This window comes from Mobula hypostoma, chromosome 11 (genome assembly GCF_963921235.1).
Source record: "Mobula hypostoma chromosome 11, sMobHyp1.1, whole genome shotgun sequence".
NCBI classification, from domain to species: Eukaryota; Metazoa; Chordata; class Chondrichthyes; order Myliobatiformes; family Myliobatidae; genus Mobula; species Mobula hypostoma.
Genome location: NC_086107.1, coordinates 42,228,619 through 42,249,300, shown reverse-complemented (window position 1 = coordinate 42,249,300; position 20,682 = coordinate 42,228,619). Strand labels below are relative to the sequence as shown.

At 41.1% G+C, this 20,682-nt stretch overlaps 1 protein-coding gene across 2 annotated transcripts in view; it reads left to right on the top strand.

Annotated features, from left to right (window-relative positions):
• Positions 1-203: 203 nt before the first annotated feature.
• The window catches only part of rras2 (RAS related 2), a 70,761-nt gene continuing 50,282 nt past the window's right edge, over positions 204-20,682 (top strand). Inside the window, exon 1 of one of the 2 annotated variants that reach the window (XM_063061896.1) lies at positions 204-1,402. In XM_063061896.1, coding sequence (XP_062917966.1) covers positions 1,301-1,402 — 102 coding nt within the window. In that variant the 5' untranslated portion in view covers positions 204-1,300. Of the gene's footprint in view, positions 1,403-5,457; positions 6,180-20,682 lie in introns of those variants that run through there. The other variant, XM_063061897.1, reaches the window with a different exon arrangement.

Below are 20,682 nucleotides of genomic sequence, written 5' to 3'. Positions count from 1 at the left end.
TTTTAGAAGTGGTGTGGGCACAGTGGGTGATCTGAACTCAAGCGTTATGAACTTTAAGTATTCCTCAGTATCGGAATGAAAATCGGACTGCATCTGTAAAAGGCGGGCCATCGGCTTAAGTAAATCAAGACTCAATCACTGGAGGCGAAGTTTAACCCGTTGGTAGAATATAATGACCTGTTGACCACGATCCGAAATGATAGCATGACTAGGACATTAATGCAAGCGGTTCGTAAAAATTATTAAGAGCGAGATGGAGAACAAAATCTAGAACTTTGGGGAAAAACACAGAATAACAAAAATAATAGAGATTTGTCATCATATTATCATATTCAAATACAAAGTTGAAATGCAAAAAGTCATCTATATCTACAGGTGTAAAACCAAAATGCAGCTTTCTAAAATATATCACCCAGGCAGCTGTTTCAGGGAGCTGAGCAAAAAAAAAAGTAAAATAATGGATGAGTGCCCAACAGATTTATTGGAAAAATGGTAAGATGCAGATTATGGATAAAGACGGAAAATGATGAGGCAAATGAGAGGGATTAATAGATAGCAGTGTTGTCAGCGCACGATGGAAAGAATGATTTCCTTCTTTACCGAATATTTATTAACGCTGATGTAAATCTGAAATTAACATCAGATCACGCAGGACGAAATCAGTTACAACACTGATTGCTGATTCTAATCAGTTACATTGCGACACAGGGATTTTTTTTGCATTCACTGAAACCAACATGGACTACACTCGGTCCTTGCAACAAGGTTTAAAACAGCACCGATGAGGAGTAAAATGGTCGAGTAGAAGCAATGTTAAACCTGTATATTTGATTTGGGAGCGTGTTGAGTTCAGTTCTGCAATGCTGGAGTGGATGCTCTGGTTGGAAGTGTGTGAATATTCAGCAGCTCATTTGCATGTATTAACATCCCCCAAGAGCGCCGGCCATCATTTGCCCGCAGTCGGCGTTCCCATTTGCTCTGTGGCGGCTCCGCAGTACCGGTGCCTGCATGCTGTCGCATCTGCCTTATGAGTCGCATCGCTTGACCACATCCATTGGTGCAATTCGATAAAGTTTCTTTTTCTATCCAGTAGCTGTCGGTGTAGGTGAAATTTTGCCGCCCTCCTCCTCCTCCTCCTCTCTCTTTCGCTCTCTGTCTCTCTCTTCCCCCCCACCCCCTCTCCATTCCTTCATCCCCTTCTTCGTGCCCCAGCAGCTCGCTGTGCCGCTGCGGGAAAGCGTCGCTGGGAAGGTCGGTGTGAGACGGCCGAGGCTCGGGCGCAGGCCCAGGCCTGGTTACCATGGCAGCCGCCAAGGACGGAGTGGTGCAGGAAAAGTACAAGTTGGTGGTGGTGGGCGGTGGCGGCGTAGGCAAGAGCGCTCTCACCATTCAGTTTATCCAGGTCAGTGCGTGGCGACATTAATCCAGCCCGTGGCTTCGGCCTACTTCGCGAGTTGCGTGCGAGGCGGAGATCTGGGTGCGGGCTCCGCAAGGCAGAGCTACCCACACGTAGGGACGGTGGGTATCGTCTTAACCCCGCATCTCGCCTCCCCCCTGGCGGCCAGTTCTTTTGCTTTTTGCTTGGGGTTTGGTCTCCAGGGGTCACAGGCCGCTGCACTGTTTCTACATAAACTAATGCACAACTTCAGTGAGTCAGCGCTTCTTGGCAAGGAGTTTACAAATCCTTGTAAGATAAAATCAAATCCATCTCTCACTCCTTTTCACTTCCCCTTATTGGAGTTGTTGCATTTGATTTATGATTCTGTTCATGACCTAGGTCCGAGCCATGTTGGTTTCCAGAGTGTGAGCACTTTGGTTACAATTTGTAAGTAGTTTTTAAACTGGTGTTCAACTAGCCGATTGTGGAATCTGTATTGGATCTCACCCAGCTATTTTATAAGGTTATAAAAGTTTTCGCTATAAACAGCTGCTATTGATTTGTTTTATTCAGAATGGAATTTAATCTACTGGTTGGTGATCCTCTTATAATCTCACGTAGACGGTGTAAAATTTGCTCCCTTCATGGCAAGTATGCGAGAAGTCGAATATCATTGTGGTTTATTTAAATACAACAAGTGATTGTTGTATTTCTGGAATTGTGATCGCCGGTTCTCTGAAGTTGTGTTCATGAATGATCTAACATTAGTATATTTAGGAAAATTAATAGTTATTGAAGTATAAGTCTTGAGCGGACAAATAACGCATCCTCTATACAAGGGGTACAATGTGCTGTTTTGGGCGGCTAGAGGAAGACATTTGTTCGATGCTTTAATTCAATAACTTGAAACCTCTTCTAACTTTTAGACAGCTGCTACATTTCAACCGTTGTTTACAACTGTTAGCCATCTTCCAGCTGTCACGTTAAACCTGTCCCTGACGTCCAATCACTTTAGTCTGGAGACATTTAACAGAACTGAATTTGATAGTAATTCAGTTTGTTTGTAATTTGTAGCATTGTTTGTAGTAGATTTGTGTGATAATCATAGACCTCTCCAATATAGTTGAAAGATAACCTATTAAAGATGTTGCACACAACTAGTTAACTTAATAGTATTGTAAAATGGACATCCATGGTCTCAATGTTGGTAAACTTTGAATGTCCAATTTATTTCTGGAAAAGGAAATTAAGCAGTTCATCTTTTAGATTGCACAGTTCATGATCACCACTGAATTTTACTCTTCCATCTGCCGGCAGACAACAGTGAATCAGAAGTTTAACTAGTGAAGATGGACTTTTGTGATTTTTATTAATTATGGTGGAATTTCTTGAGTTTACTTTGGTTGCAGGTTCAACCTACTTAAGACCAATCAACATCCACAGAAAAATGGTTGCTTGATTGGGATACATGTGTTGTGAGTATGCACTGTGGTTTACAGTATAGAATCAAGGAAATGTATTGGAGCACCTTCTTAAAGATGACATAAATAACATGACTTACATTTTTGATTTCTATAGGTCCATTTGTAACATCTCAATCTCTCTCTCTCTCAATCTCTCTCTCTCTCGATCTCTCTCTCTCACATTCTGATGGGCAAATACCCCTTTTTTTCTGGTTTGAAATCCTGCCCACAGTCCACTCTGTAGCTTAATTTGCAATACTCATGGAATACTTAAACAAAATTTAATTCAGCAAGACAGTTGATTGCCAGTTTAAGGGCAGCTATGGAGAATATTTGCTGACATCTATTACAGTGTTTTTTTAAAAAATGTTGAATGTTGGTGAAAATTCCATGAGACTGAAAGTTATAAAACTGGCTCTTTTATGCAAAATAAAGAGAAAGGCTGCAGGTTAGTGGAACACTTGTCAAAAGAGAAATTTTGAAGGTATTACAGTAGGTCACTTGGAAAAATTCAAGCTAATTGGAGAGAAATAAATTTGTGAAGGGAAAGGAATGTTGATTTATTGGAGCTCTTTGGAGAAATAACATACTGTGGAAAAACGTAGGATTTGTGAATGCCCACAGAGATCTCCAGAAGGAATTTGAGGTGATGTATTGAAGGCCATGATAGTGATTTAAACGTTTGTGGTGTTGGAAGCAATATATTGGCATGGTTAAAGAATTGGCAGGTTTATGGGTCAGAGCAAGTTCCCTATGTTCCCGGTGCGGCGGCCTCTATGTTGATGAGACATGACATGGATTGGGGGACTGCTTTTTAGAGCACCTTCCATCCATCTGCAAAGGGAGGATTTTCCTGTGGCCAACTACTTTAATTTCACTCCCCATTCCCATTCTGACATGTCAGTCCACGGCCTCTACTGCCCTGATGATGCCACTCTCAAGTTGAAGTAGCAACGCCTTGTATTCTGTTTGGGTAGCTTCCAACCTGATGACATGAACATTAATTTCTCCCACTTCTAATTTCTCCCCTCTCCCCTGTTCTCTTTTTCCATTTTCCCATTCTGGTTCCACTCTTGCCCCTTCTTTTCTCACCTGCCAATCCACCCTCTTCTCTCTCTCCCCCCCCCCCACCCCCACCCAGTGCTCATCCACTTTCCCTTTTCACTTTCTTCACCTATTAGGTTCCTTCTTCAGCTCTTTACCTTTCCCACCTTTCACCTCCATGCTTCCACTTCATCCTCCCTACCATGCCCACTTTCTTCCCCCTCAATTGGCTTTACCCATCACCTTCCTGATTGAAATAACAGCAAGCTGTGAGGATTAGAAGTATTTGAGAACTGATGAACTAGAGTTTCAAAAGGACAAAAACAGTAAGTTCTTAAGGAGCAGGGTGGGGGAGGGGAAATAAAATTCATTCAAAACAGATTGATTCCTTGGCATTTCAGATGTTGAGAGATATTGGGGAATGCAGTGAAATGGCACTGTGTTGGATGTTGACCGGGATCTTATGGAAAGGTGAAATAGGCTCAGGGGCGCATTTGGTGGCCACTGCTACTAATTGTGACATTAAAAGATTGCTTTTGTCATTTAGCTTGTTTGCATTTTAATTATTATTTAAAAGATGCATCTTAGGGGTGCTATAAACATTTTTAATGTTGAAATATTTATTTCATGGGAACAATTAAACCCTCGTGCTGCTAGGTGCTTTTGATACACGGACAGTCTTTTGTTTCTTTTCTTCTATATTGACAGTTTATCTGCTTCCTGCGTTGTACTAAATTCAAAATGCTGTTACCTTGCTCTTCATTTTGCATCAGGCTATTAATGATTTTCTGAACCTTTCTCTCTTCTATTCTCCCGTTTCCATCGTGAACCCACTGCTTCCTACAGCTATCTCAGCTTCTTTGCCCTTTCTGCTTTCTCTAAGGACTCCATTCTGTTCTCCTAGTTTCTTCATTTGCTCTGAAAGCTTCCACACTGACTTTTTATGTACCTCCTTTACCATGACTGTTCTCTATCATAGTTGATGAGGCTCATGAATGTCTGTCCTTTATTTCTTGAACTCTGCTCAGTCCTTCTCCCAGCTAGAACAAGAACAGAGTTTCCCTTATCTTTGCGTTCTGCCCTAACATTTGGCAGATCATTCATCATTATTATATACCATATCCAATGGGATTTTACCACTGGCACATTTCACGTTCTCCACCACCATTCTGAAAAGACTTCTCTGAAGGTTTCCTGATCCACAAACTATTCCTTCTCTGCCATGGCACTTTCTTTTGCAGCCACAGGAAATGTAACACCAGTCCCTCTGCCTTCCTTCCCATCTGGCGTTCCAAGTCATCCTTGCAGGTGTATCAATAATGGATTTCTTCCCTGCTGCAAAAGCAATCCCAATATAGTTAACTGGAGTATCGTTGAAGTCTTTGTTAACTTCTCAAAAGAAAGCAACTGAAGAAATTGGATATTTGGGAGGTTAGAAGAGCAAAGAGTAAGGAGATAGGGTAGATGTAAAATTGTTTCTATCAGTAAGGCAGTCTTGAGTAGGGAGTGTAGTTAATATGTTAATAAGATGGTTATTCTTGCAGAAGTTGGTAAATAACTGAGACACTGTACTGAAGTGGCTAGTTCATTGGAGCAATTTAAAGAGGATTTGGATATATTTTTGATAGATGAGTGAAATGAGGGCTCTCAGGTAGAAGAGGCGATGAGGCCTTGGGCATATCATAAGAATATTAAATGGTGGGATGGGCAACTTCCGTTTTCCTTGTGTGGAAATATTTTTCCTGTAGTGTGATAAATTATAACTGGAGCGAGCTTGATCAGATCCTAGGTTTGTAAGCCGAGCAAACATTGCCAGTACTGCCAGTTGATTTTGGGACTTTGACTGAGACGCTTAGTATTTTCCCTTATTCATTTGAAGCACTTTCCTGGTAGGTTGACTTCTCTGAAGTTGATCATTGCTGCTTCATAAACCATGTGCTTGTTAATGCATTTAACGTATTGACCTTTGAGCACTTCTGAACTTTAGGCTATTTGGTTGCATTTTGCCATCAATATGTCATTGTGGAAGGGATTAATCTTTTTCCAGACTGTTGGTTAGCTTTTTATTATTTGTGGAGATGCTGTGCATTGCAGCTGGTTGGTACAGAATATTCCTCTTGCCTTGAATGAAATCCTTTCATGATAAATTTTTTGGTGAGAAGCTCTTTGTGCTTTTATTGTATGAATAATTTGACCTAAGTTCTAGTGGGAGATGTGCCAATTCTCAATTGACTTCAGTGGTACTTAGTGAAAGAAAATGAACTTCTGAAAAGATGTGACTGGCAACGGAAGGGGTAAGATAACTCCATTATAGTTGTTCATCTGTCTGAAAGCTTGAATCCAGGGTCCAGTATTCTCATGGGGAAAGATATTGGCCTTGTGGCAGCATTTTCAGTCTAAGATCTTGTATTTGTTGGTTTTTTCATTGCCCAAATGAGGGATGTCAGAGATGTTTGCTTCTATAATGGGTTCTGATGACCGCTGGACTGGTCACCATTTCATAGAGTCTGTTATCTTCAGCATCTTGGGTCTTAAACTTTAATGGTCAGGTTAAAGCAATGATGCTAAAGGACTTGAGGTTAATTCTACTCTGCTTTGCAGTCATCTGAATCATTTCTATTCGGAGCTACAGTGTTCACAAGTGACTGGTATGGCATGGTCTCTACCTTAACTGTTTTGTCTTCACTATAGAAAACAAACCTATTGGTGAGAATGACTTGGAGGTTCAAAATTAAATGCATGTTTGTTGGATTGGAAACATTTCAGGAAAAAAATTGTTAAATGACTAGCATCAAGGCTGAAGGGGAATCAAAAATCTGATGGCTGGTGTAAAGTGAGCAGGGGATCCAGCAGTGAGCTGTTAACAGAGTTGACTCTCCAGTACTGTCACTCCTATCTACCTTCTTGCTGAGAGCCAAAAATGAAGTACAAACAACCAGTTACTGCTGAAAGGAGCACTTTGAAGAATATTGTTTTTAACCTCTCGGATCACATGGTTGTGGTGCAGTTGGGAAATGTATGTCTTGTGGTTCAGAGTATCATAATAGTTCAGAGGGTCTCTTCCTGTTGTTGTAACAGCTTATTGAAGCCACATTCAATTATTATAGGCCGACTTTAGAAGGATTGTGAAAAAGTGTGTTTAAATGTGTTTCAAACCTTCAAAATGTTGGGTGTTTTATTTTACTGAAAGGTAATTAATGATTACCTTTAATATCCAGCTACTCATGGAAAGCTGAATCACAAGGGGTCAAGTTTTTTTTTAAATCAAACTCGCTTTTTAAAAAACTTTAAATAGAGATTTGAGAGCTGGTTAAATTTTATATACTGAGGGTTGGACTTAGTTTTGTGGCCCAGTTGTAGCAGAAAATAAAAATGCTTGTAACTTTATTCAGCTAGCCGATGATGGAAATTAATTTACTTTAATCATTTTTTAACATTGTATTTTCAGATTTAAGTATTGATTCAATTTGTCTGTTTATTTTGTGTCATTGTTTATCTGTATTATTATAATTTTGCACTTGTAGCTCCCTGGTAAGCCTCAGGCTCGCTCAGCTCGCTTCCGTCTAGGGGGAGCAGCCTTTGGCCCCACCAAACTGGGTAATCAAGTTTGTGTGGATTTTGTGATGTACCGCACCCCGCCAAATAACAGACACTACACCATATGTGATTAAATGATTACACTTTATAGATCTTACTGGAACTATGTCATTAATAGATAAAATATAAAAGGAAAGGGCACCAAACTTATCAAAGTTCAACCACTTTGTGCACAACAGTTGGAGCTCAGTTAACGGAGACTTCTTTCCACCATTTGATCCCCTCCGACCCCCTCGACCCGCTGCCTGGGACCAACCACGGTGGTCGACCAGATGCTCCACACAGGTCTTGTCTTTGTCTCCTCTCCTCGCCGAAGACCCTGGGCCTCGGACTCCTGCTCAGGGTCGGTCCTGCCGCCCAGGATCACAGCATTGCGTCTCCTCTATCTGTCCCCATCGCGCCCTCTGCGCCAAAACCCACGAAACACAATAGCTTACAGACACACAAGAAAGAATAACATCTATTCCAATTGGTTCATTCCATCTTTTATCAGTAATATAACCCAAACAAGCAGAGAGAGAGAGAGAACTTGTATCGCAGTTATTATTACAGAAAAGCCATTTTAATTATAACATAACAAAGAAGCCATTTTGTTAGCCTTTGCAGTAACATAAAAGAAGAAACCCCCTACACTCTTCCCCCCCGCCCCCCCACCAAATCATGTCCTCATGACTTCTAAGTAACTCGCCAACCCTTCCTGCAGACACAAAAACTCAATCCAGGTACAAACAGTCACATTGCTCCCCAAAGAGTAGACCTTACGCCCTTTTCCACGGGCACTACATAGGCCAACCTATCTGGGAGTTTCCTAATCCTCCGAGACCTCCGTACCCCTTCACCTAAACCCTTCGGGCTTGGATACTACTGGGGATACCTCTGGTCTGCTTGCCAAATCCTCTCTCAATCTCTCAATCATGCCCCACTGCAACTCGGAGCCCTCTGTCCCGTGTCCATTGCCCTGCTTTTCCTTCAGGGTCCTGCTGTAACCCAGGCTACCCACAGCTAGCCCTCCCCACTACACCTGACAGTGGGAGAAGGGCCAAAAGTCTCCTCCTCAATCGAGGGGAAGTTAGTGAAAGGCAGCATGTACCACACATCCCGCACATCATCCTTCGAAGCCGTATTCTTCCTCATTCCCTCAATCGGTAGCTGCTGTTTGATTTTCTCCAAACTGAAGCACTTAGCCTGGGCTGCCTCTGCAGCCTCCTGCAATCGAGACATCAGCTTCTTCTCTGACTCCTCCAACTCTCGCCCCAGTCTCAGCAGTTCTGACTCACGCTTCGTGTCCATCTCCATCTGGGACGCAATTATACCACCAGCTTCTCCCAATCTGTTCTGGGTCGATTTCTTGAGTTTCTGCTGATCCTTTCGAAGGTTGGTCATTGTTTTGTGTCTCTAGATTAATTCATCAGTAAATGACCGCAGTTTCGGATCGGAATTATGTTTCCCCGTCTCCACTTTGACGAGTGTGAACTCCAGTTCTTCAATGGTTGTCCGGGGCTCCGGCACCCTCCTCACATTATAGTCCCCCAAGGTGAATCCAAACCCTAGGTGATTATCCACATACGCCAAAACTCCAAACACCTCCACATCCCCCCATGGTCTTCCCCATGCCCCACGGGAAGGTTGCAGGGACTCCGAATATGCCCTGTGGCACCTTTTCGGTTCGGAAGAACCCCAGGGGACCTATAACAGCCGTCTTCTCCTTGTCGGCCTCACTCATTGGGATCTGGCAACATCCACTCCTCAGATCCAGCACGTTAAACCACGTCGCACCATACAAACAGACCATAGCATCTTCGGCCCTCAGGGCCGTATTCTGGTCAATGACAGTGCGCCTCTTCAGAGTCCTATAATCCACATACACGGTGCCTATTTCTTCCACGGCTACAGGGTCCAGTCGCCGCGACCTCTCTCTCACCGAGGTGTCTTCAGCGGTCAACTCCTCTCCTTTGTGGTATTTCAGAGCGTCCACTAAGAGTGTCTCACCCTCAGGTACTTCCCCCAGGCTGTACCACAATTGGCTCTCATTTAAATACGGTACCGGCCCAAGGCTGCTACACACGTCCTCACAAGCAGCTTGAAACTCTGGGTGCACAGACAATGTCCTCATGAGCTCCATTTTCACTGACCAATAATCGTCTTCTGGATAATCACTGGCACTGGTACCCCAAATCTCAAGTGCCCTTAAGGTTGTCAAGGGTAAATGCTTCGGAAACCGGTTGTAAAACAAACTGTACAACAACGACCTGCGCCCCAGTGTCGAGCATAGCTTCCATCAGTCCGTAACGACACACTGGGGCGTGGTCCCTCTAAGCCTTCAGGAATAAGGTCTTTTCCTTTCGGAAGTTCCTTGGTGCATTGCTGGGAACGTGCTCCCCCAGAGACCCCAAGCTGTTACCCCACTGGGCCTTCACTAAGTTTCTCGACCCTCTCTGATCAGCTGAACAACTGAGGGAGGGGCTGATCCCCTTAAATAATCCCTCTGGCACTGCAAGCAATTTAGCTGCCCTCCTAGCCAGAGAAGATACACTAAAGGCTTTTCCCCAATCTCCTGACACAGGTATGGAAAGACCCCCAGATGCTGCATCTTGCTTCCAGTTGAACCAGATGCATTTCCTCCCACTTTCAGATAACTGGCAGCTGTCACTATGGGGTAATTGAACCTGACAGTTCTAACACAGTCAATAGCCCGCCTACTCAAACTTTCAAACTAACAGTTGAGAGATCCGCTCCGCCTACGTCTTGTACGCCTCCGCCCCTTTATGGGTGGACATTATCCCAAAAGCCAGGTGGAGCCTGCCATAGCAGGAACATTTATTCGCAGATACTAACTCCGAATCAGACCACTCTTTCCTCTCTCTCCTAACAGTATGGACAGCCCATGGTTCCGCCTCACCTGGGGCACCAATAGACACTGGCAGTCCCACCACCAACTTGTCAGCGCTAGTCTGAACTCGAACAAAGACCTCCAGGGTACCAACAGCCACTCCACCCAACACACAGTAATAACCAGCAATCCCACAGAGACGCACATTACTAACCGCAATCCCACAGAGACACAGCAGCACTGATTTAAACAGGGCTATCATACAGCACCCCACTGAATCAAATCCATGGACGAAGCCCCCAGATGTAGCCCCCTGGTAAGCCTCAGGCTCGCTCAGCTGGCTTCCATCTAGGGGGAGCAGCCTTTGGCCCTGCCAAACTGGGTAATCGAGATTGTGTGGATGCTGTATGATGTACCCTACCCTGCCAAATAAGACACTGCACCATATGCGATTAAATGATTACTCTTTATAGATCTTAATGGAACTATAATTAATAGAGATAAAATATAAAAGGAAAGTAAAAGGCGCCAAACTTATCAAAGTTCAACCACTTCATGCACAATAGTTGGAGTTCAATTAACGGAGTTTTCTTTCCATCATTCAATCCCCTCTAACCCCCTCAATTCGCCGCCTGGGACCAACCACGGTGGTCGATCAGATGCTCCATGCGAGTCTGTCTTCGTCTCCTCTCCTCACCGAAGACCCTGGGCCTCGGACTCCCGCTCAGGGTCGGTCCTGTCGCCCAGGGTCACAGCACCACGTCTTCTCTCTCTCTCTGTCCCCATTGCGCCTTCTGCTCCAAAACCCGCGAAACACAATAGCTTACAGACACACAAGAAAGAATAACATCTATTCCAATTGGTTCATTCCCTCTTTTATCAGTAATATAACCCAAACAAGTTGAGAGAGAGAGAGAGAACTTGTATCGCGGTTATTATTACAGAAAAACCATTTTAATTATAACATAACAAAGAAGCCATTGTGTTAGCCTTTGCAGTAACATAAAAGAAGCTCCTTACACACTCATTCATCACTTAAGTTCTCCAAATGCAAGTGAACCAAAATATCTGTTAGCCCATAACTATATTTTCACACATAGCTTGCAGAATATGTGATGAATTATTTCCATAATTCAATGTGATTTAAGAGGAAACGTGGAACTCTGCCACTTATTACACAGGGTAGTTAAAGGTGGCCCTTAAATTTGCTTTTCAGGAGTTGCTTGATTTTTCCATTAATGCTGATGATTTATTTGAAGATTTTGTAGTTAAAAACACATGACAGTCTATCAGGAAGAAGGCTCAGCACTGAAAGTGATTCTGCCAGTTGGTGTTTCATTGGTTTTCTTTTACCAAGACTTAAGTTGCTTGGTTGAATAATAGAGACCACTTTGAAAATATCTCCAGGTTGACGTGACTTCTGCTAAATGTTCCCTCAGATTGAACAATTAAAATTTATTTTTACCTACAAGATTTCAGTTCATTTTAATTTTATACTTTCACAATTCTGCTCAGTGCATCCTACGCACAAATAGTATTACTTAGTCCAGTGGTCCCCAACCTCTGGGCCGCGGACTGATACAGAGCCGCAAAGAATGCAGCGGTAGCCAGAACACACTCAGCACATCTTTAAGAAAAAAGCTGAAAAAAACAAGCTAATTAATTAGGTGCTGGGCGACGCAATCGCCTCTGATCTGGGCCAACATTTACGCGCCGGGCGGCACCTAATTAATTAGCTTGTTTATTTCGGCTTTTTCCTTAAAGATGTGCTGGGTGCGTTCCGGGCACCGCTGCATTCTTCGTGGAAGTGTATTGGTCCGTGGCCTGGAGGTTGGGGACCGCTGACTTAGTCTACTTACAAATGTGCACAAACACTAAAATTGTTATTTGTCTTTTTGTGTGTTTGGAGTTGGGTTGGAAAAATTATTTTTTTTGAGTGGATAATGATGATTTGTCTTGCTATGGATCAAAAGTTTAAAATGAAACAATTTGAGGACTATTTTTGGCCATCTACAATAGGAATTGTGAAAGGAGCAGGCCATTTGGACCCTTTGGAGCCTGCTACTATCATTAATTAAGTTATGGCTGTAATTCCACTTGAGGTTCATTTCTCTGCGGTGTTCACTTTTCTTGATTCTAAAATAATGAGGAATAAGTTACTTTTGCTTTGAATGAATGCAGTAATTGACCAAAAGCTCTCCAAGATGGAGAACTCCAATGATACACCATTTTCTTGAATAAATTTCTCATATTGGTCTCAGATTGTTTAGTCCTTATTCTAATGATGTCTACAAGTTCTTGATTATTCCTTGAATTAACCTTTCGTTTTTACTGGCTTAGTCTATTCAGTCTTTCCCTCTTGGGATAAATCTGCTATCTCACAAACCAGTCTCGTAAATCTTAATTGCACTCCCCCAATAGCATACAGATCCTTTTGAAGTAAGGTACACAATACTCCAGGTCTGTTCACAGCAAGGCCATTTTATTTTTAAGTTGCACTCAAATTTTCTTGCAGTGAAGACCAACTTACCAAATGTCTTCCTAATTGCTTGCTACATACTCATAGAGCACAATAGCACAGAAACAGGTCCTTCAGCTCATCTAGTCCATGCTGAAATGTTCTGCCTAGTCCCATCAACCTGCAACTGGACCATAGCCCTACGTACCCCTCCCATTTATGTACCTATTCAAACTTCTCTTAAATATTGCAGCCAAACCTGCATCCACCACTTCCACTGGCAGCTTGTTCCCCACTCGCACCAGCCCCGAGTGAAAAAGCTCCCACCAGATTCCCTGAGCGTTACGGTATCATAGCAGTTAGTGCACCATTATTACAGCTCAGGTGTTGGAGTTTAGTTCCGACTGTCGTGTGTATGGGGTTTGTATGTCCTTCCCATGAAGCACATGGGTTTCTTCAGTGTGCTCCTGTTTCTTCCTACAGTCCAAAGATGTACCTGGTTAGTTGGTTATTGTAACCTGTTTGATGATTAGTCCAAGGTCAAATTGGTGGGTTGGCAGTGTGGCTAGAAGGGCCTATTTTGCACTGTATCTCTAAATAAATTATTTCATCTTTAACCCTTAACCTATACCCATCATAATTTTGTACATCTATGTCATATTTCCTTTTATTCTGTCATGTTCTGGGGAAAAGTCCAAATCTAATCAACCTTCTCCCATACCTCAGGTTCTCAAGTCCTGGCAATGTCTTCTAAATTTTTTCTGCACTCTTTCAGTCTTGTCTTTCCTATAGGTAGGTGACCAGAACTGCATAAAGATACTCCATATTAGGACTCAACAATATCTTCCACAACATAACATCCCAACTCCTGTACTCAATATCCTGTTTTATGAAAGCCAGTATACCAAAAGCTCTCTCTGCGACCTTTTCTACCTGTGATGCCACTTTTCTGAGCAAATACACATGGTTGTTATGGACAGTCATAGATGAGTGTGTCCCCACAAAATCATCGGTCTCCCCCAACCTTGAATGAACCATGAGATCTGAAATCTGCTGAGGGCCAGATCAGTGGCATTTAGGTCTGGTGATAAAGTAAGATACAAAAGGTCCAGGTATGATCTCCAGAAAGCTATCTCACATGCGTAGTGGCCACATAGTTGTATCACGACCTAATATGGAAGCACCAGGGCTCTTGAACAGAAAATCTGACAAAAATTACTGGATAAAGCCCAGTCCGTAACAGGTAAAGCCATAGAGCACATCTACATGCAGTGCTGTTGTGCTAATGCAGCATCCACCATCGTGAACCCCCACCATCCAGGTCATGTTTCTTCTCACTGTTGCCATCAGGAAGGAGCCTCTGGACCTATGCCACTAGATTCAAGATCAGTAATTACCTCTCATCCATCAATCTCTTGAACCAGAGGAGATAACTTCTTTCACCTTCACTCACCCCATCATTGAAGAGTTCCCACAACCTGTGGACTCACTTTCAAGGACTATTCATCTCATGTTCTCATTATTTATTAATGTTCTTATTATTTCTTAACTACCTGTTGTATTTGTAGTTTGTTTATTTGTCTGTCCTGTTGGGTGCAATCTTTCATTGATATGAGAGATCAAAAAAGTTATCTCCACAAGAAAATTTGTCTCAGGGTTGCATATGGCAACATATGCACTTTGATAATAAATTTACTTTGAACTTTGAGTTATGGAGCTGCATTCCCAAATCTCTCTGTCCTATCGCTCTCCTCAGTGCTTTGCTGTTCTCTGTGTAAAGTCCTACCCTGGTTTGTCCTCCCAAAGTGCAACACCTTATACAGTACCTATAAAAAGTATTCAAGCCCCCCAGGAAGTTTTCATGTTTATTGTTTTGCAACATTGGATTTAATGTGGGTTTTTTTTACACTGATCAACAGAAGGACTTCAGTGTCAAAGTGAAAGCAGATGTCTACAAAGTAATCAAAATTAATTATAAATATAAAACAAAAAATAATTGCATAAATATTCACCCCCTTCACGATGCATACCAAATTATCACAGGTGCTGCTAATTAGTTTTAGAAGTCACATCATTAGTTAAATGGAGATCACCATTTGCAGTCAAGGTGTTTCAATTGATTGTACTAAAAATACACCTGTATCTGGAAGGTCCAACTGCTGTTGAGTCAGTATCCTGGCAAAAATGACACCATGAAGACAAAAGAACACTCCAAGCAACTCTGAAAAGCACCACAAGTCAGGAGATGGATACAAGAAATTTTCCAAATCACTGAATATCCCTTGAAGTACAATTAAATCAATCATCAAGAAATGAAAAGAATATAGCACAGCTGTAAATCTGCCTAGAGCAGGTCATCTGCAAAAACTGAGTGACTGTGCAAGAAGGGGATTAGTGAGGGAGGCCACCAAGAGACCTAGGACAAATCTGGAGGAGTTGTAAGCTTCAGTGGTTGCGATGGGAGAGACTGCATACAACAACTGTTGTCCAAGTGCTTGACCAGCCACAGCTTTATGGGAGAGTGGTAAATGGAAAGCCATTGTTGAAAAAACTCACATGTAATCTTGGCTAGAGTTTGCCAGAAGACAGGTGGGAGACTCTGAAGTCAGCTGGAAGAAGGTTCTATGGTTTGATGAAATGAAAATTGAGCGTTTTGGCTATGAGACTAAATGCTATGTTTGGAGTAAGTCACACACTGCGCATCATCAAAAACACACCATCCCTACTGTGAAGCATGTGGTGGCTGCATCATGCTGTGGGGATGCTTCACCGCAGCAGGCCCTGGAAGGCTAGTGAAGGTAGAGGATAAAATGAATGCAGCAAAATACAGGGAAATTCTGGAAGAAAATCTGATGCAGTCTGCAAGAGGACTGCGGCTTGGGAGAAGATGTTTTCCAGCAAGACGATGACCCCATGCATAAAGCAAAGCTACTCAGGAATGGCTTAAAAACAACAAAGTTAATGTCCTGGAGTGGCCAATTCAGAGCCCAGATTGAGAATTTGTGGTTGGAATTGAAAAGGGCTGTTCAGTCATGATCCCCATGCAACCTGACAACTTGAGTTTGGTTAAAAAAAAATATTGCAGTGTCCAGATGCGCCCAGCTGATCGATCTATCCGCACACTTAAGGCTGTATAGGTCGACCTTCACTAATCCGGCACCATTGGGACCTGAGGAGTGCCGGATTAGTGAAAATACTGAATTACAGAAGGATCACATTAAACATAATCAGTGCCGGATTATCGAAGAAACCGGATTACACGTAGTCGGAGTAGTGAAGGTCGACTGCATTTGTTGCCAAAGGTGCATCTACTAAATACTGCCTCGAAGGTGATGAATACTTGTGCGATCAATTATTTTGTGTTTTATATTTGTAATTAGATCACTTTGTAGAGATCTCTTTTTGCTTTGACATGCAAGTTTTTTGTTCATCAGTGTCAAAAAAAAAGCCAAATTAAATCCACCGTGATTCAATGTTGTAAAACAATAAAACATAAAATCTTTCAAGCGAGTTGAATACTTATAGGCTCTGTACTTGTCTGCATGACATTCCATCTGCCATTTTTTTTTTATGGACCATATTTCAGTTGGTCCAGAACTTACTCCAAGCTTTGATTCCACTGGACAGAAGATTTTTTTCAAGTGTTGCTTCCTCAGATTTTTGTGGTTATTATAGATGGCTTGAAATTGAACACAAATATATTTTCAGACAACTTGTATTGGGTAGGAGTTTTGAGAAACAAGAAATTAACTTTTACTGAATATAATCCATTTAATTGCATAATGGTGCTGATGCTTTGCAATAGTACAGCTCAGCTACAAATATTGAGTTTACATTTGTACTCTGCGTCCGAAGTTTCTTGCTTTAAGTGTTCAATGATAATCAGCCAGCATTAATGAATTGCAGTTGTCCTGATACTGTTGCTCCATGACTGCGAAGTCCTGGTTAAATCTTTCACCGTGCTCGTCACTGACTGCGCCAAGATTTGCAGGGAAGAAGTCTAAATGGGAATGCAGAAAATGAATCTTTAGTGACATGTTGCAGTTCATGGTTTTGTATGCTTGAAGCATGTTGTTAATCAGCTGCACGTAGTTTGGTGCTCTGTAGTTGTCAAGAACATTTTTAACAGAATCCTTGAATGCCTTCCATGACTATAGTTTTAATGGCATTTGATGCATATTAATTCAACATTGTTAATTTGGATATTAAGATTTAATTGTAACTTTAGTTAACTGTTTCTGTAGCACTTATTCCAATCTGACCCAGCCTAACAAACATTTTTAATTTTCACCCATTTCACTGAAAAATTTTAAAATGTCTTATATATTGCAAACTGTTTTCCTTCAAAATAGCAAAACTTAACCAAAGATCATATCATACTTTTAAAAAAAATTCTGTGTGTTTCTATTCTGCAGCGAATTGCTTAGAGAGCAGAATGGTTCAACATACTAAAAACTAAGTTGGTCATTCTTTTGGCATGTAAATTATATTTTTCCATCAGCTACTTCTACTTTATTTTCTGCTAATCCAATTTTGAATCTAATTTGCTACCTCATTCTGAGTGCCAAGCGACTGAACTTTCTTAAGCAGCCTCCCATGCTGGACTTGGTCAAAAGCCTTGCTAAAGTCCATGTAGACATTGCCCACTGTCAACTTTCCTCGTAACTTCCTCAAAGCTCTATAAGATTAATTAGACACAACACACTGTGCACAAAGTCATGTTAACTACCTTTAATCAGACTGTCTGTCCAAGTAATTAAGTATCCTGGTACCGTCCTGTTGATTACTTTCAAGTTTGCCCACTACTGACATCAGGCTCACTGGTGTATAATTTCCTGTCTGAAAAGAGGATGCTGTCTAAGTTGCATGCCATCTTGGTCAATGTCTCCCATCCACTACATAATGTACTGGGTGGCCACAGGAGTACATTCAGCCAGAGATTCATTCCTCCGAGATGCAGCACAGAGCATCATAGGAAGTCATTCCTGCCTGTGGCCATCAAACTTCACAACTCCTCCCTTGGAGGGTCAGACACCCTGAGCCGATAGGCTGGTCCTGGACTTATTTCATAATTTACATATTACTATTTAACTATTTATTACTATTTTCTATTACTATTCTATTACCATTTATTATTTCTATGACTATTACTATTTCTATTACTATTACTATTTATTATTTATGGTGCAACCGTAACGAAAACCAATTTCCCCCCGGGATCAATAAAGTATGACTATGACTATTATTTGTAGAGATAGTAATTAGTTGATGTATCTTAGACAGTATCTGTGTTTTTGGAGAAACCTACCTGTTAGCAGAAATTGGATTTCCCTCAAGGTGCAAGGATGGACCAAGAGGAGTCTCAAGGAAGTTCTGTACTTGAAATTGATGATGCAATCTGTTTGAATGTTTTTATGTAGCCAATATTTGTGAATTGTTTGGAATATTGGTTGTCTGAAGTATTTCCTGTTGAAGTATATTTGTGAATCATTTACATTTTAGACCTAATCAATCTGTGCCCATGTCTCTGAGCTATTTCAATAATTACCGTAGCTTATTGGTGCAAAAGACGGTTTGTTTAATGAGAACATTTTTTTGTGTCTCAAAATCCATTTATCCACCTTTGTTAAAACTCGGGTGAAGCAAAGTGATCCTCGGGTGAACAACCATTTGGGTGAACGTCACTTTTAATTAGTCATTGGAAATGGTTTTCAATTTTTCATATTTAACTTCCTCTTTCCTTTATGAACAAATGCTCATGAATAGGCCATGCATGCTGTAAAGTCTACTTCATGCACTGATTTTGCTCACATACTTGATATTTAATGAGATCTGTGGGTGAAGCAAAGTGATCCTCTGCCTTTCAAATAAAATAATTGTGCTTAATTTTTGTGACTAATTTTTTTTTCTATTTGAAATGGTTTGAGAAGCTGTAATAAATGATGTTATTTAGATTTGAAATTGAAGTGCCTTGACTATGTACTTTTGTGGAGATTATTTGATTGCACTGGATATAGTTTTACTGGCATTTTAACTTTATAAATTCAACAATGTGAATTTAGATGCTAAGATTAATTGTTATTTCAATAAACTGTGTTTCTGTAGCATTTATTCCAATCTGACAGCTGAACTGTTTTAATTTTCATCCATTTCAGTGAAGAATTTTAAAATGAAGTGTTATCGTAAGCTGTTTTCTTCAAAATATCAAAGACCATATCATACCTATTTTAAAAAGTCAGTGTGTTTGTATTCTGGAGTGAATTACTTAGAAAGAATGGTTCAACATTTAAAGAAAACAAGTTGCTCACTTGTTTGGCATGCAGATTATTTTTTACACATACTGGTCTTACACATTTTAAAAATGAAATCAAAAGTTTGCGATCGTCATATGCAATCGCTCGAACCTCTTCACTAAAACTTAGTACAAGTGCATTTCTGGTTTAGTTGTCCTTCAGTTACAACATTAATTTTGCCATAATTTGGATATGTACAGTGAATACAAGTGTTGTATTCTTTGCCTCTGATATTTTTGGATGAAGCAGCTACAAGATGGAATGCTTTAAAGTATTCTTAAGTTTTGTACTACACTGGCAAAAATGCTGCAGTTTAAATAAAAACCCAAGTCTGAGTGATTTAAAAAAAAATTGATACAATTAACTTTCAAAACAAAATATTTCAATTGTATTTACTAGCAACATTCAACATTTTGTCCATCATAATGCATGAAACTATTTTGCAACTTGCCACAATTAATTGAACCCTGTTGTTTATGTGTGCACTAGCTAGTGTGGGATACCACAATTTAAACAAAACAGGCAGATCAGAAAAAAATGTGCCGAGCTTTATTAAAACTACAAAAGCACTGATAACTACAGTGGCATGCAAAAGTTTGGGCATCCCTGGTCAAAATTTCTGTTACTGTGAATAGTTAAGTGAGTAGAAGATGAACTGATCTCCAGAAGTCATAAGTTAAAGAAGAAACATTCTTTTCAACATTTTAAGCAAGATTAGTGTATTATTTTTGTTTTGTACAATTTTAGAGTGGGGGGTGGGGAGGAAAGGAGCACCATGCAAACATTTGGGCACCCCAAGAGATTTGAGCTCTCAGATAACTTTTACCAAGGTCTCAGACCTTAATTAGTTTGTTAGGGCTATAGCTTGTTCACAGTCATAGTTAGGAAAGGCCAGGTGATGCAAATTTCAAAACTTTATAAATACCCTGACTCCTCAAACCTTGTCCCAACAATCAGCAGTCATGGGCTCCTCTGAGCAGCTGCCTAACTTCCTGAAAATTAAAATAAATGATGCCCACAAAGCAGGAGAAGGCTATAGGAAGATAGCAAAGCGTTTTCAGGTAGCCGTTTCCTCAGTTCGTAATGTAAATAATGTATCGGCAAGTTTGTGGTGCTGGAGGTTCATGGCAGGAAGAGTTTTTCTTCCTTCTACCGTCTGCGTGAGATGATGGGACTTTCGAGAGACTTTGAACTTTTTTACCATGCCCATGGTCTTTATCAAATTACGGTATTGATTTGCACTGTTGTAACTATATTACAACATTCTGTGGTCTTTGTCAATTTTTTTTAGTCTTGGTTTGTCTTGTGTTTTTGTGATATCATACTGGAGGAACATTGTATCATTTCTTAACGCATGCATTATTAAATGACAATAAAAGAGGACTGCGTGTCCTCTTAATCTAATCTAATTAAGAAATGGCAGTTAACAGGAATGGCTGAGGTCTGGAAAACCAAGAAAACTTTCCGAGAGAACTGCTCATAGGATTGCTAGAAAGGCAAATCAAAACCCCTGTTTGACTGCAAAAGACCTTCAGGAAGATTTAGCAGACTCTAGAGTGGTGGTGCACTGTTCTGTGCAGCGACACCTGCACAAGTATGACCTTCATGGAAGAGTCATC